This window comes from Triturus cristatus, chromosome 2_2 (assembly GCF_964204655.1).
Source record: "Triturus cristatus chromosome 2_2, aTriCri1.1, whole genome shotgun sequence".
In the NCBI taxonomy this organism is placed as follows: domain Eukaryota; kingdom Metazoa; phylum Chordata; class Amphibia; order Caudata; family Salamandridae; genus Triturus; species Triturus cristatus.
Genome location: NC_140582.1, coordinates 358,593,900 through 358,620,035, shown reverse-complemented (window position 1 = coordinate 358,620,035; position 26,136 = coordinate 358,593,900). Strand labels below are relative to the sequence as shown.

The window sequence follows — 26,136 nt, the reverse complement described above, 5'->3', positions numbered from 1 at the left end:
CGAAATTCGTTTTATTTATTTATATGTGTACTTACCTGAAAACCTCCGTAATCCATAGTTTATTACTCCCCACCCTGCCCCTCCCCCTCCCCACGTCACTGCCCAGCAGCTACTCCCACTACCAACCGCGGCTGCCCAGATTGCAACATTCTCACAAAAATCGAAATATGGAGAATATCTCTGTGGTGTGTGTCTGTGTAACCCAACACAAAGGTGTAGCTAACAACTAACTCGACTCCCCTTCCAGCCCCTCTCATGATCTAATTAGGGAGGCTCCCATTTGACTAGAGATCAAGGAAGTGGAGGTGATTTGGGTTCTATAACATCTTTTTTCTATACAGGGTCCTGCCTTTAAACTTCAGGTTATCTACTCAGCTCCCTTCCTCCCCCTGGCTTCTCTGGTAAAGAGAGATCCTTCCATCAAACGGCTGTATTGTTGTAACCCCAGGCCTATGCACACCTACACTGGGAGAGCTTGGCTCAGGCTGTCAAAGGCTGACCAATTAGAAGAGGCTGCTACAGGGCTGCTTTAGGTAAATTAAGGATAGTACATTTTAAAACTACTTTCTTCAATAGTTATAATAAATCCGACCTTGGCAAGTTGTTAGATTTAATGTAATTATTATTTTAATACTCTGAATGATATTTCTAGCTAGCTACAATCCAAAGTTAGACGTTTATTACATTTAACTAAGTTCTCCCCATGTTAGCCTATGGGGCTAGCAGCACTACAATGGGAAAACCGAATTTGGCTATGTTTCCTTAATAGGGCATATAAAACATCTTTTACATTGTCCCTGATTTTGAAAACTATGCACCCTACCCTTGGAGCAACAAGGAAAGACCTTAGCGGTGACTTCAAAGTAAAAAGAAAGGTACTTTTGGACTATGGAATTAACATTTTAATTCCAAAGTTGTATTTTAAAACCAGCCTGCAAGACAGGCCTGGCTGTGAAATTACATCAGATACCACAGCAGTGCACACTTAAGTGCATTAAGGCCACTGGGGACTTTAAACCTACATGCCCTACCGTACACTTGGGACTTAAAGGTAGATTGTTCTGATCAATTAAAATTATACCAATCAGTATATATTTTTAAAGGATAAAGCACTGGCCCTGGGCATGGTTAGCAGAGCCCAGGGCACTTTCAAAGTGCGTAATTACCAGCATCAATTAAATAATGGGGGATGACCAGGTCAAATAGGATGACGTTCCTCCAGTCACATTAAAACCAGATTGTTACCCAAGTCGAATTTAATATAAGTTTTAAGAAAAACACAACTTTTAGAAAGTTGCCACTCTATTGCGCAAGTTTTCAAATGGCCATTTGAAGATATTGGCCACAAGACAGTCTTCTGCCATCCTGAGGAGAAGTGTGAATGACTCCCAAGAGCGGGAATAACAGAGGCCTGCTGTTGGAAGAGATGTTACCTCTCCCTGGCAGGAAGCCACACTGAGTGTGAGTCCAAAAGGTGAGATTTAAAGAGGAAGCTGCCTTTGAAGGACAGATAGTGGACACATGCAAGACAGGTTGTTTGTTTGTTTAGGTAGACTGTCTGGAGTCAGGGACAGAGAGGGGAGACCGGTTGCCAATGTTCTTTTCCGTGGGAGTGTAGTCCTCAGGGAGCCGCACCTCTAGAGTGGCCTAGAGAGCTCTTCACACAAAGAGAGGGATCTGCCATCTTGGGAGTGGGCAGAAAGTGCACTTGGGGATTGCTAAGTGCCACCCATTGCAGAGGACAGGAAAGGGCTTGGTAGCTCATTGGCTAGTAGCCGCCATATCGCCCAAGGGCACTTTTTGGGCATAAATATGCCACACGTAGCTCTCAGACCTCATATCATGTCTGGACTGGCAAGAGGACTGAAGAAAAACTTTCCTGCTGTTCTTTAGATCTGGCAAGAGGTCCTTGGGATAGCAAAGAGAGGACTATGACTGTGGTGCCTGGCTCACGGAAAAGTCACTCCCAAGACCAAGACACAGGAGATGAACTTCAAGAGTCAGTTGGCCTAATTACTGCTACAACACCAGGGCCACAAAAACTGAAGAATCCCATTTTGGTAACCCAGTAGTCAAAATCGCTTGATCACAACTGATTGCCGACATGTAGCCTGGGAGACCGAGACCCTATGCTGAAAATTTGCACCAGAGTCCGCTGAACCTGGGTGACCTGTTGGAGTGCAATTTGACCTACCAAGATGGACACTACCCTTCACCAAAGGAAGCCACTTTTTTTTGCTGTGGCCGGAAAACAGTAGTCCAATGGCAACTGGAATTTTGATGAACCAAAATGGGTTTTGAGGGACATCGACCACTGGGGCCAAAGTTGTCCCATCAAGCCCTTTGACTAAGGAGTAACTCCAGCAAGCCCCTCATCGAATGCACAGTATCCTTAGCATCTTACAGCATCTTCAGCATCCTGTATCCCTTGAATCAGGACCACAAGTGCATGGCAATTTGCTCATCGAACTCAGAGCTGGACTGGAGTCATTCAATGTACCTGTTTAAAGGGGCGCCTTGACACAAACAGGGACAGTGAGCTAATTACTTATTATTTGCCTTTGTGTCTTTCTGCCCTTTCCATCTTTCTACTGCAATACACTACCCTACCCTCCCTCGGTATAAAAAATCTATACTTGGTGCATTGCCAACTTCGCTCTCCACCCTCTGCATCTTACCTCCTCCTTCTTCCAGGCTAAAGGCATGGCCCATGTTGACAGAAGCTCTGTGAGAACCACTGGTCAATGGGGCTTGTTTTTCCAATCAGTGCGGGTCATGAGAGAGCTGTGGCTGACAAGTAATGTGGCTGTTGGAATAGGTAGCACACCGCCTGCGTTCTTTGTGGACACCCACGAGAAGCCATTTTGCTGCCTTGCTTTGGTTTGCTGCCTTGCTGTAGGCACCTGTGCACCCAGCTTGCCATTTGCATGTGGCCTCCAGTACCTGCTTGTCCCAGCCTGATCCAGTGACACAGCTGCTGCCCGGGTTTTCCCACCTGGGTTTTTACGCTCATCGTTCTTCCTGCCAACAGACGCCCTACCCACCCCAGGACCTACCTGATGCAGGACGCACCGCAAACGCATTAGTAAGCACCTGGGCAGGTGGCTTACCACTTGCCTGTGGCTTCCATTTCCTGCTTGTTCCAGCCTTATTCAGTTACACTGCCGATGCCTGAGTTTTCCTGCCCTGGTTTTCCCAACCGAGTTATCCATCTCACTATTCTTTTCACCAACAGAAGTCCCACCCACCCCAGGAACTACTGAATGCAGGCCGCAGCGTGATCGTATTAGTAGGCACATGAGCACCCAGGTTGCACTTGCCTGGGTCTTCCAGTTCCTGCATGTTAAAGCCTGACCCAGTGACACCACCCCTGCGTGGGCTTTCCCACCCGGGTTTTCCTGCCCAGGTTTTCCCGCTCACCGTTCTTCCTGTCAACAGAGGCACCACCCACCCCAGGTCCTACCTAATGCAGGCCAGACCCCGAACGCATTTGTAGGTACCTGGGCACCCAGCTTGCTACTTGCCTGCAGCCTCCAGTTCCTGCTTGTTCCAGACTCATCCATTGACACCACTGCTGCCTTGGTTTTCCCGCCTGGGTATTCCGAGTAGGTTTTCCACCTCACCGTTCTTCCCACCAACAGAAGCCCCACCAACCCCAGGAACTACTTATTGCATGCCACAGTGTGAACAGATTAGTAGGCACCTGGGCTCCCAGCTTGCCACTTGCCTGTGGCCTCTAATTTCTGCTTTTCCAGCCTGATCCAGTGACACAGTCTGGGTTTTCCCACTCACAGTTCTTCCCGTCAACAGAAACCCTGCCCAACCCAGGAAAGGCAAGCCCATCAACACCTGCCTGCACCTAGACCACACGCAGCACCACGTCCCCTGGCCCTCCCACCCCTCGCAGAAACACCATCGTCGAGTTCTACACCCTTGCCGTTGGACGCCACAACAAACACTGTCACCATGCTGACCCACCCTCCACGGTAGGACTGTTCACCTGCACCTACTGCCACCAGCATTCCGTCCATCAATTGTTTCTTTTGCATACTTCATCTGCCACAACACACACACCAGCCTACCGACCATCCCCACCCCGAACACACCCCAGACACCACATGAACAAAAGCACCAACTCAAATGCACCCTTCTCAACACACGCTCACTATGCAAACACACCTCCAAGATTTGGGACCTCATCTACACCCTCAAACCAGACGTCCCCTTCCTCACTGAGACCTGGCTCAACCTCACTACTGCGCCCGACATCACCACCGCAATACCCAGAGGATATAAGATCACCCATGTGACCACATTAATAAGCCTGGCCGAGGGATCGCCATCATACACATGGAATCCATCCAACGCACCACCACAAATGATGACATCGACCCAGCCATGGAACACCTGAACTTCTAACTCCAAACAGACAGCAAAACCACCATCAGGGTCACCCTCGTCTACTGTCCCCCAAGACCACGTCCAGCCTTCTGCAACTTCATCGCCAACTTAATCGTCCCCCTTCGCCATAGACTCCAACAACTACATTTTCCTATGTGACCTCAGCTTTCATCTTGACAACCACAATGACATCAACACTACCAATCTCCTTGACAGCATGAACAAAATTTCACTCACCCATCTTGTCCACAACCCCACGCACAATGCAGGCCACATGCCAGACTCCATCTTCACCTCCAAAGACCACATCAGGTACATCCACACCACTAAACTCACCTGGACCGACAGCTCCATTGTCCACTTCAACATTACCAGCTCACGGACCTCTGGCCCCGGTCTGCCCAATGCCTGCCACATCTACTGGAGCTAAGTCTCAAAGGACACATGGATCAATGTCTTTAACACCACCCACCACATCTCCTCCAACAACATAGAGCAGAACGTCAGAAACTTCAACAATTGGATCACCAACTGCACTGGCAGCATCTTTTCCTTCAGCAAGAACACCTACAGAAGGTCCACCAGGCAGTCTAGGTGATAAACTGAAGACCTCAGAACTGTTATATGACGCTAGAAACAACTGGAAAGGAGATGGCACACCAGCTAGGACATGACTGACAAGACTGACTTCAAGACAGCCCTTAACCCTTTTGATGTGCATGACGGAGCGGTTCCGTCATGCGCATCGGTCGTGCTGTGCGTATGACGGAACCGCTCCGTCACGGCCCCACCCGCGCAACGAACCTTCAGCACGGCGCGGTAATCCGCGCCTCGCTGAAGGGGTTAACATCTACCACAGACTGTTGAGAGTATCAAAGATAAAGGCCTTAGCCTCACACACCGAATCAAGCTCAAATACCAGCAAAGAACTCTTCAGTATTGCCAAAGAATTCTCCAGCCTTTCAGCTGCAACAAACAACATTACCCCCTCACAGGAACTCCGCGACAACCTTGCAAACTTCTTCCACGACAAAATCGCCAACATGTAAAGAAACTTCAAGCCCCAGCCCAAGACCACCAACTTCTTCAAGGAACACAACGACCCCACTACCACCACAGACATCAGACTAACCGAATGGAGCCAGCACTCCCCAAAGGACACCGCCTCCATCATGAACATGGTCAACTCAGGGGCCACAACCGACCCATGCCTCCACCACATCCTCAACAGTGGTGAAGCCAGAATCAGTCACATACTCACCACCTTGTTCAACACCTCAATTGCCATGGATATAATCCCCGAGGACTGGAAACGTGCAGAAGTCAACGCCTGAATAAAGAAACCAGAGAACTCAATCACTAGCGACTGATTTCCTTGCTCCCGGCCAAGGTATTAGAAAAAGCCATCAACCAACAACTCTCCTAACATCTGGAACTGAACTTTCTACTCGACTCCTCCCAATCCAGATTCTGCACCAACCACAGCACTGAGGCAGCCCTCATTGCGGCTACCGATGACATCCAAGACCTACTCGACTGAGGAGAGAGTGCAGCTCTGATGCTCCAAGACCTCTCGCCAGCCTTTGATATGGTCTCCCAACACACACATCACAAGGCTGCACAACATAGGCTTCCATGGAGCCGCTGTCAGATAGATCACCTCTTTCCTCACCTGAACACAAACAGTCCACCTTCCCCCCTTCACCTCTGAACCCAAGGAAATAATCTGTAGAGTGCCCCCAGGATCCTTGCTCATCCCCACCCTCTTCAACACTTATATGACACCTCTTGCCAGCATCACCACAACCCACGGACTCAAGGCCATATCCCACTCTGATGGCACACAACTCATCCTCTCCCTCTCAGAAGACACCACCAACACCATCCACAACTGCATGACAGACGTTGCCAACTGGATGAAGGACAACTGTCTGTTCCTCAACTCGGACAAGACAGAGGCACTGATTTGCAGACAAAAAAGCTCCACATGTGATGCATCCTGGTGGCCCTCAGCACTCGGACCTACTCCTACCCTCACTGACTGTGCTAGTAACCTCGGCATCACTGACAAAAAGCTAACGATGAAGAATCAGGTCAACTCCATCTCCTCCTCCTGCTTCTTCATCCTCTGTATGCTTTGTAAGATATTCAAATGGCTACCTCAAGGCTCAAGACGCACCATCACCCAGGCCCTCATCTCCAGCCAACTGGACTACAGCAACGTTGTCTAGGCAGAGATCGCAGCTTACCTCCTCTGATTACTACAGACCATACAGAATGCCACAGCCAGACTCCTTCTGCATCTCCTTGTAAGAACCCACATCACACCCTACCACAGGAAACTCCACCGGCTCACTGTACAGAAAAGACGCCAGTCCAAGCTCCAGACCCATGCATACAAGGCCCTACACAACTGCAGCTACACCTACCAGAACCACCGACTGAACTTCCATCAGCCCACCAGACATCTCCACTCTGTGACCCGTTCACTAACCCTCACCCCCCGCATCCGACGTAGCAGATGCGGAGGTCGCTCCTTCTCCTACCTAGCAGCTAAGACATGGAACGGGCTCCCCTTTCATCCACAGACCTCCTCATCTGTTTCAGAGTTCTGAAAATCTCTGAAGACCTGGCTGTTTGGCTAATAAACTGGACCCTGCTAGCATCTGCATACCCTCACGGGTGACAAGAAGTGGTCTACAAATCTACTGATTGATTGACTGGTTGATTGATTGATCTCCAGAGACATGGGTGAAGAAGAGGTACAGAGGGAAAGCAAGTGCTTCCCTGCCAGTGCTTCTCCTTATGACATAGCAACAGTGGAAACCATCTTTGGTTTGCAACTGTTGCTACCATCATAGTTGTGAATAATCATGTTTCGGATCTAGCTGTTTATGTTCATGGCTCTCAATGACGAGTTATACATAACGCATTGTGACTTTTTTTGCAATATATTTTCTGTCTTCATTCTGATATTTCTATTGGCAGTTCTATGCCACAAATCACTGAAAAAGATGGTCTGACATAAAAATGGAGTAATAAATATTGCTGAAGTGATATTTTCTGCAAACGATATTAAGGACAGACTATTTTTGTTAGGGAACATTCAGTCCAAGATATTCTGGTAACATATTTTATTGGCAGCTTTAATTAGATGGGGTCGTTTTCATTTTACTTTAAGTGATTGTGGTTTATTTCAAATTCTTTTTTCCTCTCAGTTTTGTTTCAATATTTCCTCACTGTCACAGAACCCAAACATAGTAATGGAACTCACGCCTGATTTTTATTTAAGAAAAAAGTATTTGTGCTGGTATGAATGTGACTTTTCTAACAACAATTTGGCAGGACCCCATTATTGGAGAAAATGTGGCTGTACTACAAGATGCCCAAGCGGACATCCAATCACATACCATTAAACTATCTACAAAGCAAACACACACTGGAAGAATGCAGCACAATGTCGGTATTTTAAAATTAAATGATATTAAAAAATTATATCGTAAATTTAGTTGAAGGTCATATTAGAGAAGAACAAAGGCACGAAAAACGAACATTTATTTTAATCCACATTATGGCACAGTTTCTGACCAATTTCCAAGAAATATTAAAATGTCCTTCCTAGATATGCCAGACAATTTCAGGGATTCTTCACAAATATGCAAAACCATTTCAAAGCCGGACGGCCTGTCACAGAGCTTCAATTCATAACACCATAAATCTACGTGAATTGTTTGTGTCTGCTTCAGTCAATGCAGTGCAAGCAATATTCCAGCAGCGAGGTGCTATGCAGAGCAGCTCAACTGAGATGTTCTGACAAGAGTACACAAGAGCTGCATCGCCGGGAGCCTGGCAGAGGCAGGGTTCAGTGCAGGAACACAATGCTGACCAAGAAGATATTTCTATACAGACAGAGCCTCAAAATGAATATTAAATTCAGTAGAGAGACACCAATGGGTTTTCAAAGCTCAGGCAAATGGTTCAGAAAGGTGTGCACATGTAGAAAGCCAAGACTGGTGAGCAGATTTTTGCACACGGACACATACACAAACAAGTACACCTGCCCAAACACACACATCTCTGATACTAGAACCATCTGCTGCCATTACTTGCCAAAGGCAGTGACCTCAAGGTCCACCCACAAAAAACATACACAATGGTGCGTGAGGGACACACATAACAGCAGAACTGGGCAGCATGTGTAGTGCTTTGTTGCAGTAGTGATAGTCTGAACCTGGTGCCCACTGGGTGCCGTTCTTATCCAGGATACATAAGTGCCGCCGGGGACCCCCATGGAACCAACTCAGCTGGACTACTACCATACCTACGTCTGGGTGGCACCGTCATTAAATACTGGAACCTCCCGACCTACCTCTTCTACTAATGCAGACCAAACCTCTAAGGACACAGATGCAACTCCAAGTAGAACTTTGCCCGCACCATGCCCAAGTTTGGCAAGCATGTATAAACCCTCTTTGCTGGCAAAAACTGAGGTTTAAGTAATTGTGCTTACCCCCTCCCATGGTTGCTGTACAGCCCCCTTGATATAGTGGTTATAGATGACTCTTTGACATTTTGTTTGCCCCCATTTGGCACTAATTGAAGATGATGGCCCTTTTTTGTGTATAGTTAAGATACACAGCTTTACCCCATTTTTGTAAACAATTCTTACTCAATGTTTTGCACTACACAGAGTGTATCCATCTTCATAGCTCCAGATGAAGGCCCAGTTTTATACAAATCCTCCTTCTACAGGTCAAAACGTTAACACTAAATTATTAATGCTTGGATGTTGTAATTTATGAATAGGCTAAACTATAAATAGAAATGTTTGCATATATTATCCTGCACTGCATCTGCTGAAATCCAACATTCTTCTATATTTGTTCTGTATCTGTCTGCTTAGTCTCATTCACCTTCTGTGAGCAGTGTGCCACTGCATTTATTTTGATTTCTGGAAGACCTGTCATGAAAATATATTTAACTTATGTGATGATTGAAATAATTAATGTTTCATCAAGAGTGAACAAGCGAAAATCAGTGTGTACTTTCCTTTCTTTAAATTGACATGAAGAGGACATTTTTGTAGCTCCTCACTAAGGTATACATGATTTAGTGAATATATCTGAAAAAATCATAGTTGTATCCAATAGGCAAGAACGGGGCTGGCAGTTTTTTATTTGCAATTTCGCAGAAAGCTTCCTAATTGGTGGGGAAAGTGATGTTTATTAGATTATATGTATTTGTTAACCTACTAATCTGTTGAATTAAACAACACAGGTCCAGTCTACAAAGGAATTTACCTGTATTAACAGCTGAAAATTGCTTCATTCACGCCTGTAAGGGCTCCATAAAAAATCATGGCAGGCATAAAAGGTTTAACTACTACCTAATTTTATGCCACGTCTGTGAGCAATCACATAGTCTGCACAAAGGGGGCGGAGTGGGAGGATCAAGCCGTGTTTTGCCTTGAAAGTTTGTGAACACAAACTTGTGTGTTTGTTGGCATTCACAAACTCCTCTCCGGCCCTTTCCTGAAAAAAGTCAGAGATTACGTCAACCTAAGGGCTATATTACTCCCATGTCTGAGTGGGAATGATTAGCCAATTTACGCTGTAACCCACCTGATTTTTACAGCGTTTGTATTTTATACGTCATGTTTTAAATTGCTTTTACTTTTGGAAAGTCTATGACCTAAGTAAATTGTGTTTTTAACCCGAGAATCGGATGATTAATCAACTCATGCTGATGCATATCTAGCTTTTTTGTGAATGTACTTTTATATGGTTTTGTTTTAAATTGTATTTTTTCTGTATGTGCTTTTATGATTATTTTACTAATAGTCGAATAAAGCTTGATTTTATTTGAGTGGGAAGAGAACAGAACAATCTCAAGCTTTGTGGAGATGTAGTGGAAGAAAGGTTAACCATGGGGAAAATGTTTTCCCTGAGGAGAAAAAATAAATAAAAATAAATATAATGTGCATTGTACAGAGAGCTGTACTTCCATAATATGAAGTCCTACCTTGTGCAGAAATCTGCACTGGGGAAATAGCACAGGTCACGTGACACTTCAATTACAAACCCTGGAAAGCTACAACTGGAGTAGCTTTCTAGGAGCCCTACTTGGAATGCTTGTGAATTATATAGTCGTACCTTGACGCCGGCACACAGGAGTATGTCTGCAAGTGTAATTGTACAAAGTGTTTGTGAACTGTGCCCCAAGATCCAAGGTAAAGTGTACGGACCACTGAGAACAGAGGCGTAAGGTGATGGGACAGGACATCCCCATGTCCCCATGCCGGCTGGAGATGTGTCCCCATTGTGAGAGGCACCACGACCTCCCTCTATTGCCCTTCTCCACCCTCGCACAAAGCTTCTCTGTGCAAACTGTCTACGACTAGGGGCAGAGTCCGATAACGGTCTTTTAGAAATATGCTGCATTGGTCTTACACAGTTGTATTTAAATGGTCACTATAGACATATTACAGTTCCTGCTGTTGGAAGAGTGTATTAAGTAATTAGTTGCTAGTTATGAAAATGAGTGGGTGAATGAATGAGCAACTGATGGAAAGAGAGGAAGAGTTAATGGGTACGTGAATGAATTGTGGCGTGATCACGTCATGGGGTGAGAGAATGGTTTAAGTGCTCAGCAAGTGATAAAGTGTTTCTGCAGGAGTAAATAAGTGAGTATTTGATCAATGGCCAAGCTATGGGGAGACAGAAGGAGTGAGTGATGCAGTGAGCAAGGAAAGGAGTCAGTGAGTAAGTGAATCTGTTTGTCAGTGAATCAGTCAGTCGCTGACCAATACAATGGGAGAGTAGGTGAATAAAAGCGCAAGTGAGGGAGCTATTATGTGAATCAATGAGTAATGGACAGAAAAAAATGCAAACAAAGACTTTGAGTGGTCCTTGGGGTGCATGCTGTAGCTTTACTAACCTCTTGACTCATAGAGGTATTTCTTAATTATGAAATCCCAGAAGAAAATATGCTGAAATAGCCCTGATTATGAGTGGGTCTGGAAAGGTTTTGGGATTGACAGCACCTGGTTAGTACTGATGCTACAGGTTGTGGTATTTGTGATTATCTCTGGAAAATGGGGAATTACATGGAGAATTGGAGATTTCCACACCGAATTCTGCATTATTGGATTTTTCTGCACATTTTTCGTTGAGTAAATTTCATCAGGTTTCACTTGTGAAATTTTGCATGGGGAAAATGTGATGGGTGCAGCGCTTACACAGGGACTTGAAATTTCAAACACTCTGCAACACCAGAAGAAGAATTTCCCGGTCCACTTGTAATCAGGGCCACAGTCCAGCGCAAAAGACCATTTCAGCCTTGGAATCGAACTATCTAAAATGCAAGTTTAATAACCATATGTCTTCCCAAACGTGCTAGCAGTAGACCATTGATTCCTTTGGGATATAGGAAATGAGAAGCATGGCCATAATACCAGGTGCTGCATTAGTGACTTCATGCCTCTTTCAGTCGCTGATAACAAACACTGCTAATGCCTAGGCCTCAATCCTAGCCAATCAACAGCCACCTCTTCCTTGAAGAGCAAGGAGTGGAAGCTACAGGAACTAAAGATGGACCTTGTGCCCTTCTTCCTTTCTGTTCCGGCAGCTGGGTTCATGACCCATATTGACCAGGCACAGCAAGGGCAGAACCATAGGTAACAAAGGGTGAGGCAAGGGTAGCAGGTTAGGTGCTATCTGTAACTGACATGTGTGATGGGTAGGTTGACATTCTCGTTAAATGCTGAATGTCAAGTTGATAACAAGTCTCCAGACTGCCATTCACACAGATGACCAGCCTCTTGCATGCCATACAGAGTATATATGCAGATGTAAAGTGTGTTATATGTTATTGATTGCTATTGTTGATTGTGGGAGGTGCCATGTCACAAGAGAGGTGAACCTATAAGTAAATATTGAGCCCTCTCCCCTGTGTGAATGTACGCTTCTTTGCAGAGTTCCTTTGAATAACTTGTTGTTGGGTCAAACTATTTTCAATGCAGTGGCACAAACCGTGATTTTGGTCCTCAGGCCTGCTATGTTTTTATGTCATGCTTTGATGGTAGCCTCTTGGGGGACAGTTTGGTGGCCAGCCGTGGGTTGTGAATTATACCGTCTAGTCACTCTTGTGTGGTGTGTCTGCCTTCCACAGGTCTGTGCATACAAAACACATCAACCATAAGCCAGTATTTAAAAAAAACATAGGGCCTGAAGAGTGAATCGTGACTTATTTCCAGAACAATCTACGTGGAACAAATAAATGGGCAGGTGTGGAGAAAAGTTAAAGGAACGCTGCCGAGCTAGTGCTGCTCTGTGTTGATGTGAAAGCGAAAAGCAGCAGGAATTATTGACTTCTGCTGGTGTGCCTCGCGCCGGCGGCGCTGCCCGGCTTCAGGGCGGCCTCTGCAGCAGACTCCTGCCTTAATCCCCCTGCAAAGGCTCTCTGTTGAAGGGCTGCATTCAACCGTGGATCACTGAGGGCGCCCAGCTGAGACCGCGGCCTCCTGCCCCCAAGGGGCGCGAGAGAGGGGGTCCAGAAACAAGCCCCCCCAATCCACTGATCATCCACGAAGTCAGCGATAAATGCTCAATGCAGCAAAACGCCGCCTGCCTGGTGTGGATGCAGACTCCTGCCTTCACTGCTGGAGGGAGGAGAGGGGGTGGATGCAACCCAGGCTGGAAATGTGGTCCCCGCAGCCAATAACACGATTGATTAAACCATGAAGGGGGATCTATGGATTATCAATGGCTGCCTGACTCCGACCCACAGCCAGCTGTGCACTGAGGGAGACGGGGCGCTGCAATAAGCAGGGTGGCAGGTTGTAATAGCAATCTGGTTTCCTATGGGTGAGGATTCAGACAGTATTGTATGCCACCTACTAGAGGATGGGTGGGTTGTGTGAGTTGTAGGCCAGTGGGACCAGTGAAATGGTGTGCAGCAACTGGACATTCACTGCACCTGTACGATGGTACCTGTGCATACGGGAGATGACCAGTGCCTCTGCCCCTACATCCCCAAGCAATGTGTCCAGCTGCAAACTCAAGTGGATTTAATATGAGCCCAGAAGCATGGGATGGAAATGGGAAACAGATAAATGAGTGAGTTACAGGTGGGAGGACACGGCCGCCCTTGGATGGTCTGAAAGCAGATGGGGTGGGACCCATCACTCGTACCTTGCGCTTCCGATCCATCCGGTCGCGAGGGGTCTTCCGCTGCCTCCGCCTCTCCTTTTCCTTCTCTTCGATGGTGGGTACCTCCAAATCCCTGCATTTTTTAATGGAAGCGGCAGCATGAGCCATTTTGAGATGAGGAACCCCAACTCCAAATGTTTAGCTCACGGCGAAACAGGTGATTGCCTTCTGTCGAGGTGCTACGTTGGCTGGCAGCCAAGGCTTGATGGGGTAATCCTCTCTTTCTGCACCTCTGAGGCCGGTCACAGCTCCACTCCAGCTCCTGCACAACCCATCACCTAAAAGAGCTTATGGATGTTTTGAAGCAAAGAAGCAAACACACCCACACAGGAAGCAGCAGCCAGGTAAGCAAAAAAAAATCTAACGCCCTGACCATTAGACTGGAGCCACTCCAAATTCGCAGTGACCATTTAGAGATGAATGCCACAGACCATGTAGAAATCCATCCTTAAGAAGCACGTTCCCAGATAGGCGAGGTCTTTCGGGACCACTTCACACACACACACACACAGCTCGTGTCCTCTGGCTAAAGCCAGGAAGGAGCCATCGCACTGGAGCCTGTAGGGGGAGGGCAGGTCCTTTCAGATTCCAGCAGCAGCACTCCTATGCAGGGTGAGAAGAGAAATGGTGCAGTCTGACTTAATGACTTGCTGCCGCTGCTGCCGCTGTTGCTATGACTGTCTTTGCTGAAACACATGACTGGAATCCCCCCTCCCGACTGGTTCTTTCCTGTCTTCCAGCAAATGAAAGTAAAAGGAACACCTCGGTCCAATTCACCTGTGTGTGCACCCAGTCATTTCAGCACAGGGTGGAAGTCCGGTGGTCTGGGAAGAAGTGGTCATTCCACCCACGTGATGCTCGAATGAGGAAAGCGGCAGGAAGCAGAGAACGGAACAGAGCTCGGAGGGGAAGAGGAGGCTCGCGGCGGTGCTCTGGCGGAGGAGGGGGGGGGGGGGGGGGTGAGGAGGGGGCTTAGCGCTACAACACATTAATCCTCACACGGTTCTTTCCCTGAACCAGGACAGTTTCTGTGGCTCGTGAAATAACTGTTTGCAGGAATTACAGTGTTGATAGTACGTTTTTGGGGGTGCACCTTGTAGATAGAAGCCTCCATCCTCACATTATTTATGGGTTCCACCTGCTGCATCAAAGGGAGGCACTAAAAGGCCCCCTATCATCCCCGGATGCCAGAGGCAGCCCTTCACAGGAGGAGTTTAATACTGCCCATGTGGCAGCGACAGTTAAAGTAATCACCACTCCCATGAATAAAACCTGTGACGAGGGGCAGCACTCCCAAGGCATGTATGTGCCTCTGAGGGGGACTGAAGGAATCTTCCACACTGACCAACGTGCTGGGAAAGGGAAACCAAGAATGAGTGACTGGGCCGGCTGCTTCCGGGATGGCGACCTCCCTCTGGGCACTCCTGAGTACACTCACTGCCAATCACAGGGTATGAGAATTAAATATAGGTCACCCCACCTACTCCCTGGCTTCCAAATGACTATTGGAGGGCATGCAAAAACGTCTAATACCTGTTTCTGGATAAGTGGAAATTATTAACATATTGTGTTGGGCAAGTAGAAACTGTGAATGCCTTGTGCCGGGAAACTGTAAATACTTCCTAAATGGCGCATTGAAACTGGCAATATCTATTGCTGTGCATGTTGTAACTGAGAATACCGCTTGTTGAGATTCGCCCATGTGTGCAGCAACTGACATCACTGCATTTCCCATCACCCATCTGCACAGGAAGTTATATCACCAGCTTTAAAAGAAGGAGCCTGTCAAGAGGACTTCATTTCCCATCATCCATCTGAACAGGCTGATTTCCTGCCAAAACTATATTTTTAAGAAGAAGCCAGGCAAGAGGATTTCATTTTCTGTCACTCATCTGCACCAAAGTGACACCACTGCATTTCTCATCATTGATCTGCAAAGAAAGTGAAATGACTTCCCTCCTTCTTCTTATTTTAGTCATCTCCTCAGGGTGTCCCACCAGGGCCGGCTTTAGCACTGGTGGCGCCCAGTGGGACAATGTTTTTTGGCACCCCCAACTACCAGCTCAGTCATGGATACCCTCACTACCATCCCTTAACAGTCTCCATAACCTCTCTCTCAGATGCTTTTTATTTATTTTATAGCGTCATTTATAAAAGTGAAGGGTGTCAAAGCATTTTAGATAACACACGATCAATTGTAGATCTGTAAATCAGTGTATAGTAAATGTTGCGGAGTACTTGGTCTGGAGAAGCACAAACTCTGAATTTAAAATGTAACACAATGGATTGGGGCTCTCTTTAATTACAAGAACTGTTTGTACCCAAAATGAACCCTTTTTGCAACATTACAATAATGAAGGTCTGGGAAAAAAATCCATAGCTCTAATTTATACCTTGAAGTCTGCACGCAGTTCTTTGATGACAGTTAATAGCTCACTGTAAATTGAAACTAACAAAAGTAAGTCTCTGACAAAAGCAGTAACCCACTGACTTGTTTACATTATATACACTTTGTTATCTGCATGGTACATGTTCTGTGCAGCAGGCATACTAACCCTCTGCGCTACCTTCAAAACTTCCACGAGTCAAAACTTCTACTAAGACAAAAAACTCCGATCTTGCCTGGAAGAACATTAATCACTGGAGTTTTCTTGACGTTTTAATTGTTGACTGAAAATTGCTTGAGGCCATGAACACAGCAGCAGGTGCTTTTAAGCAAACAGGCGCCCCCATGTGAAGTCAGCACCCGGTGCGGTGGCACCGGTCGCGCCGCCCTAGAGCCGGCCCTGTGTCCCACCACCTGGGTGTACCTACCAAAGAGTAGATCTAAGGGTATTGCCTGTTTGGGTCAGTTATGACAGGAAGGGCCTTGGACCAGAACCCCTGTCCCACTGAAACTTAGAAGGTACAATATAATCATGGCTTCACCCCATGTTGCCAATCACCACAATCACAACCAGAGCAGGACGGCACAAATACTCATTTAGCATCTGCACAACACTTAGACCCAACCTCGTACAGATGCAACTGTTTACCACACACGCTCAAACTACAGAATATAAGTAATCCATGCACCTCATCACCTATCACAAGCTTGGTGCGCCCTTCATCACAGAAACATGGTTCACCATACATCCAACACATCCTAGGCTCTTGGGTAGGACAAGGACTTCAATGATACATTATTGGCTATCCTTGCCACCCCATCCATCCAACACATCCATCTAATCCATCCAACACACCCACATCATATTCATGAGTGACTTCTACTTCCCATATAAAACTTGCTAAAAAAAGAGCCACCATCTTAAATCTTATTGACACACTCAACACCTCACCCAGCCAACATACTCCAAAGGCCACAACCCCGACTTGATCTTTTCAACATCAGCAACACCCTGCAGCAAATAACCCATACCCCCTGACTGAACAAACAACCTTGCCATGCCTATTCTCCCTGTTCAGCATCCTACCAACAAACCAAGGTCAACCCATAAGAGAAAAGCAGACCATCCATCCTTCAAATACTTCTCTCTTGACAACTTAATTCATGAACTAATTTCTCTTCCTGCTGATTCCATGTCGAATGCCAACACCCTTCTAAACAACTACAGCCCTTTTTTTGGAAAACTATGTGAACACTTATACTTCAATGAAAACATGCAAGTCAAAACATTCAGCTCCCTAGTAGCTCACTGACAATAAACGCTCCATCCACAGATAGAAAAGAAACTGGAAGAAAACCAGAAATCCCGATGACCTCAAGATACTGGAGTTCCTCTGTGCAACAAGCAGACAGCTCATCACATCAGCCAAAATAAAGTTCTAAACCAACACCATCAATGAAGGCCCCAACAGAAGCACTTTACTTCTTAAGACGAGGCACTTCTTCAACCCCGCCTGACCCACCTGTCTCACTCTCCACAGGCAAGTGCAACACTATCAATCTCTTCTTCTGTGAAAAACAGTGTGACAGTAAATCAATAACACCAAGCCTGCTTCTCCTCTTACACACATCCATTCTTGTAGAATCCCATAATGGTCATCCTTCAAAGCCCTGTCTCTCACAGATCTTCCCAACATCCTCAACTCCCTCAAAGCCTCTTCCTAAAAAAAAGATAATGTCTTACTTTTGTCTTTCATCAAAGGTTTCTCACCCATCCTCACCATTATCATCTTCTTCCTCACTCAAGGCATCTTCCCAGAAGATCTCAATAGTGGCCAGATCCTCCAGTGTCTAAAGAAACCTACATTAGACCCTGGTGACATCGCCAACTACTGGCCCATCACTCACCTACCATTCATTGACAAGATCACTGAAAAAGCAGTCTGCACTTAACCCCAAGGTAACATCAATGCTAACCATCTCCTGCATCACTACCAATAGGGCTTCAGATCATAGACAATGCCCTCATGACCACAGATGAAGTGACCCCTACCTCCCGATATTGTTGTACCTCTTAGCTGCCTTCAACACAAGTGACCATCTAACGCTCATCTGCATCCTAGAGTTTTTGATGTGATTTATTGTCAAAGTCCTTCACTAGCTCTCCTCCTGCCTTTACAATGAACACCAGTTTGTTCACTGGGACATCTGTAGGTCCCAAAAGATCCCTATCCTCTGCAGAGTCCCCCAGGGTCCCATACTGTCTTCTGTAATCTTCAAGCTCTAAATGGAGCCCCATTGGACTCACAGTAAAAAGCACCAAGACTCACCAATATCCTGACAATACACAACTCTATCTGAACGCCTCCTCTGCTCTAGACATTCAATGTCTCAAAGAATGGCTGCACCTCATCCGGACCTGGATGCCCCTCAGCTGCCTCAAGCTCAACCCAACCAAGCTAGAGTTCCTGTTGTTTTTCAAGAATAAGAAACCAAAAATAGTACAAACCTGGCTCAATGACATGAACCTTGGTGGCTTCGAACCTGAACTTTCACAGAATGCAAAGTCTCTTGGATTCATCTTGGACACCAACCACACCTTGAAGGCAAACATTGCCAAAAAAACAAAGTTCTCTTTTTTAAAGAGAGTGAAACATGTTTTTTTTCAACAAGCAACTTCAAATCTGCTGTTCAGGCCCTAGAACTCTTGCATCTGGATGGTGGTAATGTCCTGCTCCATGGCCTCCCAGACTCCACAATGGCATACCCAACGGGCATCGTACACAACACAGCACATCTCATCCAGGGTCAGAAGAAATATTATCATTTCACCACCATCCTGATGAAAGCCATTGACTCCCCTTAACAGCCCACACCATCTTTAAAACTAGCTCCATCATTTACAAAGCCCTCATAAGCAGCCCCTCGCTTTTTTTGCAGACAAGCTCACCATTTCTGGTGGCTCTCAGTACTCTAGCAGCCCATAAGCCATCAGGCTAAAGGCTGTGAAAAAGTGTGTAAAAATTCAAAAAAGGCAGCAGGCCTTTTCCATCTATGCATGCAGGATCTGGAACAACATTCCTGTATCCATAAGGACCGCCCCAATGCTGCTTTAATATAGGAAAGAGTTGAAAACACACCGGTTTGAAGAACCCTCCACCACAATGCAGTAACAATGAAATAACTATCTACCTCTATCGTTCATTAACTGTATGCTTGCATTTGACCCTGTACAGCACTTCGCTGCCTTTTTAGCTAGGTTCCCACTATGCAAACTAAGCCTGGGCGAAGTTCGCGGAGTTGCGTTACGCGAAAGTCCGCAAAGTGGCAAAAAAATTCAGCCACGCTACGCGGAGCTCCGTAAGTGGCGGAGTCCCATAGAAAAATGCTGTTTGCGGTGATTGCACAGTGCGGATGCTTGTCCGCACTGTGCAATCATCTCGAACGGCACCTTGCACAGGGCAAGCGGTCCCTTCTTTTCCTTTTCTGCCACTCGAGTAGATTTTTACTCGAGTGGCAGCTTTCTCAACGTGAACAAGCAGCTTCTCATTGAGAGCGGTCACGAGCATACACGACCACTTGCAATGAGAAACCTGACCACCCCGCGTTGAGAAATCTCGCCCGGAATGTTTATTTTCCACGCTCGCCAACTTGATGTTCACGATCGTGAACGAGGAAAAAATCTCGCCGGGAGGTTGATTTTCCTCGCTCGCGGTCGCCACCTTGACGTTGACGATCGCGAGCGAGGAAAAAAACTCCGCTACGCGAAGCGAAGCAGAGTTTTTCAGAACTCCGTGAGCTCCGTGTAATGTGGAGTGCTGGAAATTCCGCAAACTCCACGAGCGGATCGTAGTTCACCGCCCAGGGTTAATGCAAACACCCTATACATACAGAGATAGATACATGTGGCAACTGGACATTCAAATGGATCGATATTTGGAAACTGGGAGAACATGATGCTGGACAAGTGGAGGCACACAAACTACTTGGGAGTCCCAGTTACTTAGCATCAAAGCACCGATTTACCTCTGTTTATTAATGATGTTCTAAGTGCAGCTTAATGCTCGGCAGCAGCATTCAAGTGATGTATAGTACACATCAAAACACAGATAAAATAAGTAAATGTCTTAGGTTTGCCATCCACCACTCCCCTTCTAGCAAGTCTTTAGAAGTGAGGCCCAACCACACTTATAGATTCTGCCCCAGTTTGTATTGTATCTGATCACCTGAATTCCTGCTCTCGCCTCCTTAGAGTGCAGCCCATCACTCACTTAGTCCTCTTTCAGCTTGAAATGCAATTCCACTGAACAGGCGAGAACTGACTAAAGCCCTCTTCCCTCTTCCCTCTTGAGTTTTAGCCTGCATTTGTATCATGTAAAATGTCCAGCACTCAGCCAGAGCCCTATCTTTCCTGTTTATGCTGATATCCTGCTGCCTTAGACTTCCTCCTGGCTTCTCGGATTTTGCAAAGCGCGGCTGCTCACCCGTGAGGGTCTAAAGGTGCTGGGGGGAGGGGGCTGCTGGTCCCTTTTCAATCTAGTTTCCTCTTAATTTTTCATGCTTCACCCACCTGATTTTTGTCACCGCCATTGCTATTCGTCCTGCCCTTGTGTCCAACCAGCCTTCGGCAACCACTTGCATTGCCATTGCTCCTGGCACACTCTGTACACTGGTACCCTTGAGTGACAGCCTGCTGTAACCTGACCACACTCTGACTGAGGTGACTCTCCTCTTCCACACATTACCCACTCCTCTCTGCACCGGCCTCTCTACCTAACTCCTGCTCACCTAAGCGTTTGCATGTCCCATGTTCCAAATTCCTAACCTGTGGGACTGGAATAGTTGTTTTATATTTAGCAAAGTTTCTCGCCTAGGACCTTCTTTTGTTAGAAGCACAAACTTTCATTGTCCTTTCCTACCACTGTACTTCTCAAGTCGACCAACCACGAATATTTTATACAATTTATTTACGGAAAAAAAGATGGTCCGCGAATCCTGGTATGCAGTAATAAATTGTTGTTGGCCCCCTTTCTAATAGATGTGTGCTGTGTTTAGTGAATCAAGCAAGCAAGATAGATGGAAGCAATGTGACTTCTGTATGAAAGCCTTGAAGGCTAGCACGACCAGCTAGTTGAGGGTCAAGAAAGAGGAGGATTACTAAAAAGCAGGATGGCCAAGAAAGGTGAGTTCAGAGAAGGGGAAACCTTGACTAGAAAACAACAGAGAGATTCAAAGTGGGATGTGGTAGTGGTCTCCTACTATCAGAACAATTGTGTAAGGTTAAGAGGTGGGAGAGGGTTCTGTGGAAAGTTCCTGGGAATGACTGGTGTCATGTAAGGAGTAAAAACTAAATTCTGTGTTGAGCCTGCACCCCAGCAGACCAGATTCAGTGAGTTTCAGGTGGGCACGTTGGCACTTTTCACTCTTTAAGTTCTCCCGTTGCATTGTGGATTCTGTAGTTGTATATTTCACTCATCCGCTGTTATTACTCAACTCCAGGAACCAAAAGCATAAATGCCTAGTCCTGATGTACGTTGAGTGTCATTATTTATGCGGTAACACACTGCTTTCCATTTTGCTTAAGTTCATCTTCCAACCCATATTTCGCTCTCCCAGTGTGCTGCGTGTTTCTTTCTCACACAAGCAGATGCAGTTCTTCCACTTTTATTCCAAAGTGGCCCCCCAAGATCTCACGATAGAAGGTGTAATTGGTACGCTCTCTTCAGGGGTCAGTCATGCAGTGATATTCCACAGATCTCTACAGATGGGTGGGCAGGCCAACAGGCCGAAGTTTTTAAACTGAACCCATCTGAATGGATAGAGTCCTATTCTATCCTACCGTGCCACGGGATGGTCCCTTTTCTCTTATCATCTTAATGCAAATGAGCATACTATCACAATAAATATGTGGATAGCAACTAAATGCAAAACAATGGCCTGTCCTATTACCCATGTCAACACAAGGCTGCAGGTAATAGGTTATGGCACAGTTGCCTTGCTGTATTGTCCTGTCGGCCATTTTGAGAGAAAACCTGGTGCCAGCGAGAGTGTGAACCAGTGTGTGCGTGCACGAACAAATGTGTGCTTGAGTGCGGGCAGTAGGTCAGTCAACACGTTTGGACAAAATAAATCTTGTGATGTGTGTGGTGGCAAAATAGTCTTGACGTCAGTTCTGTCTCATGGGCATCGAAAACATGTTTTTTGAGAATACAGTCTGTCAATGAGATCTGCTTAGATTTACTGGGCAGCATCACATACAGTCTGCACCATATATGCTCATGTAAGACATGATCTTTGGCACAGTTTTGGTTCACTGGTGTCTTAATTAATTGAGGAGCTGGAGTAGCTGTGTTTTACCACTGGAAGAAGAGGTAAATATTTGATTGTATTTGGAACTTTAAAGGCATGTGCCGCTTTTGGCTGGAAATGTAGCAACGTGTGTTGACATATCTACAATAAACAACTGAACATACCAAACAAACATACACAAATCAGTATAAGAACACAACTAAAACATGACAGGCACAACACAACAATACAGAACACACAGTGGTGTAACAATAGCCCCCGCAGAGCAGGGGGGGAGGCCGAGCTCCAGGGGCCACCTCTGCCACTGTGCACGGGCAGTGACTGAGAGCCCCTGACTGGGTCTGGAGCCAGGACGGCCCCTCTATGTACTTTGCAGGGGGCCCCCTCAAGTTTTGTTATGCCACTGAGAACACAACAGCCACAGTGCTACAAATCACTTTGCCACCACGCAAAATAACATCAACACCAAAATCAAAGAACACATCACAACCACAGAAATGCTACACAATAAATATGTATAAACATTCTTTTCACACATTACCACCTGCCAAAGCTCGCTTTCATAGTACGGTGGTAGATGGTGTGTGAACCAAGTACTGCTTTAATTTACCACCACCAAGGACATGAAATAGCACTAGGCCTGGGCAGTGAACTCTACTCCGTTTGCGGAGTTTGTGGAGTTTTCAACACTCTGCGCTTTCAGAGCCGAGTTTTCTCCTCACTCGCCAACGTTAAGTTGGTGAGCGCAAGTGAGGAAAATCCAATGCTAGACTACCTCACAGCAAGATTTCTCAACTCGGGCAGTTGCGGATGGTCACGACCGCTCGCGTTGAGAAACCACCAGTTCGCATTGAGGAAGCTCCCACTCGAGTAGGACATCCACTCGAGTAGCAGAAAGAAGCAGCGCCCTCTTGTGCTGTGCATGGTGCCTTTCTTGCTGAGTTTCCAGTGCGGGACAAACACCCGGCGCTAAAAATCAGCACGAACAGTGCGACCTAACGCACTCCACCGCTTGTGGAACTCCACTTATCGTGGCTGAGTTTTTGGTCACTTTGCAGAGCTCCGAGTAGCAGAAATCTGCAAACTGTCCAAGCCTAAATAGCACCGGCCAAAAATGTCTTATGATTCAGACCAAAGTTTGTGATGCTTTCTTATGAGGCGATGCAGAAAATCTAGCAAAGCTCCAAACCGCCTGGGCATGCGCCTGGCACGCATGAGCCAGTGGTACTTTATATATTGTGACTGTGTGCTCTTCATCCCGCACTGGTTTGGGTTCTCTGGACTAGGCCTCTTTGGAAAAAGTATTAGATGGTAGGAGGGCAGTAAGATAGCAGTACACAGGCCTTTGTGGAGTCCCGGTGAGTCATATTACAAGGCACGAGCCGCTGTGACTTCATGATATAATTCAGGATCTGTAATGAATACGCTTCACCTATAAACACTTCAAAGTGGGAATATTAGCGCATTTGGGCAAATTAGGCCTCTTTGTGAGTTGTCACTCCCGTGCTCAAGCGTCAGAAGCGTTAATTTAAGCAAACAGTTGTTAAAAACAATACAACTATGTGCACATATTTATCCAACATAGGAGTGTGCTCCAGAGCCGAATAAAAATGAGCTCGTATTGATTACCTTGGCCACACTTAAATAGAGTTGTGGTGGCAAGAGAGAGATGTATAAGCAGGCTACCTCTTGTCTCCTAAGAACATGCATGATGAGAAACAGGCATGCATGTGGCCGGGCTTGAAATTAATATTAGGGGGTCAGAAATGTTGAAACTGGCAGCAAATTGTAGGAGGCTGCATCTAAAATGGGGCGATAGCAGCAGGTGCGCAACACCCATTGAGCTCACTGGGCTTCAGCCCCCCCCCCCCGTCGTGTGTGTCAGCCTGGTTGCAGCCGCACCCGAGTAATTCGCTGGTCTTTAAAATACCATTTACTTGTTAATGAGGCTTTTGTTGTGTTTTCACCCCTTCTTCGAGTCACTCTGCCTATGGCTCGAAGAATTAGCCCTCCCAAAATCTTTTTCAGCCCCCCCAAATTTGCCTCTAGTTGCCCGCCTGGATAGCAGCATGGCCGGCTCCTGGCAGCCCACCCGGCTCTAGTTTGCAGCACGCAACGGAAATGCCAGCCGCGAGAATGTCCATTCCAGCCCTGGGCATGCGCACATACAGTCAGTGACCTAGCCTGCCTACCACGCGCATAAATGAGGGCAAGGGAAATGTACCCTTCCCCAGACCTTAGCTGACTAGTAAAAGATCGCCAAATTTGGGGTACCGTGACCCCAAACACACACCGGGACCGGGTGCCACTGTACCTGCTGCATCAATAAAAGCCACGCCTCTCTAAGGAGCCAATCAGAACGTGCAGGACTTGACAAAACAAAGCTCCTTTGTATGCAGGAGCAGTTGCTTGTGTTCCTGCTCGTAGGACCCACCACAAAACGCAAAATGTGTTTTCTGAGTCTCGCCCCCACCCATTAATAATTTTTTTCAGTGACCTCATTATGTATTAAATGAGGGATGCTAAGCCCGTGGTTGCCCCACTTCCCTTTGCCAATTTCTGCACTAGCACATTCTTTGACATACAGTGTAATTAATATTGGCAAAGAACTGGGCCACTTTGGATACACGGCGGAGCCAAGAGAAATTTGAATCCAGATGCCATTTGGAACCAACCAGGGCACAAGTAAACCAGCTCTCTTCTGGCCACTGAATTATGCAGATGGAACAGGAGGGAGGTGGTCTCCAAGTGGGACTTAGAAGCAGGGAGTTTGCAAGCAGTTAGTGTTATCTGAGGATGTTTTCTCTCAATGACAAATTCATTGACCTTCACACAATGAACGAACCATCACCCCTTCATAAATTGAATATAATTTGCATCTAACCACGTTCGCATAGCCAGCCGCCTGCCACACAGCAGGATCAATGCATTGTACAAAAAGTACCTAATTTCTAACACTGTGCAAAAGATAACTATGTAAAATGATAATACTTTGATCTCAGTAGGAAGATAAAAATATGATGTGGGATGGTGGGCACTAGTGGAGGGCACCTGGTCTTATTTTGTGGACTGGAACTTATTTTTTATTATCAGACATTTACCCAAAGCAAAAGATACAAAGACAAGGCAGGGTGAAAGAATGTGGAGGAGAAAAATAGAAAAGCAATAACAAATGGAGAAGAAGGGATAAAAGGGACCTGCAACAGTAAGATAAGGACACTGGAAATATAGAGTATTGTGGATGAAATTTAAGCAGCCTTGGGATTTAGCAACCTCTGCATTTGCACCACCGGCATTGAACTCCTAAGGACAACATTTAGCCACCTGCATTAATTTGCTTTACAAATTAGGCACTGACAGGGGTTAATGTTTAGTAACAACGCTGAATGGATCTCTGGCCATATATATTGTGGATATATCCATAAAGGATGTGGAAGGAAGAATAGCAGAGGTGCTGCCACAGGTGGTGGCCACCCAACCATCCCTCTCTGCCATTTTTGATCTTTTGTGGCACTGTGAGTTACAGCATTCTGTACATTTGGACGGTTTCATCTGAAAGTGAGCAATCCAACACTGACATGACCACATGACAAACGACACCGTCTCAATGTTGCTAAATGATCTAAACTGAAGTGTTACTTCTTTACTTCATCACTTATACCTTGGAACTGATTGCAGCTTACACCACCCATTCAACAGTTTATTTCCAGGAAGTACACAACCTCAGTTCTCTTCAGTGTGGGAATATGCACTGTGTACTCTTCACCTTTTCCTTTGAGAACTCTGCCCTTTCACTCTCTACCATGCAGTCTCCCACCTGGCCCTCTTATA

At 46.3% G+C, this 26,136-nt stretch overlaps 1 protein-coding gene across 4 annotated transcripts in view; it reads right to left on the bottom strand.

Annotated features, from left to right (window-relative positions):
* The window catches only part of ANK2 (ankyrin 2), a 1,556,458-nt gene that overhangs the window by 706,925 nt on the left and 823,397 nt on the right, over positions 1-26,136 (bottom strand). Inside the window, exon 1 of one of the 4 annotated variants that reach the window (XM_085641440.1) lies at positions 13,593-13,839. The exons of the other annotated variants lie outside the window; for them this stretch is intronic. Coding sequence (XP_085497566.1) covers positions 13,593-13,718 — 126 coding nt within the window. The 5' untranslated portion in view covers positions 13,719-13,839. Of the gene's footprint in view, positions 1-13,592; positions 13,840-26,136 lie in introns of those variants that run through there. 4 annotated transcript variants of the gene reach the window in all.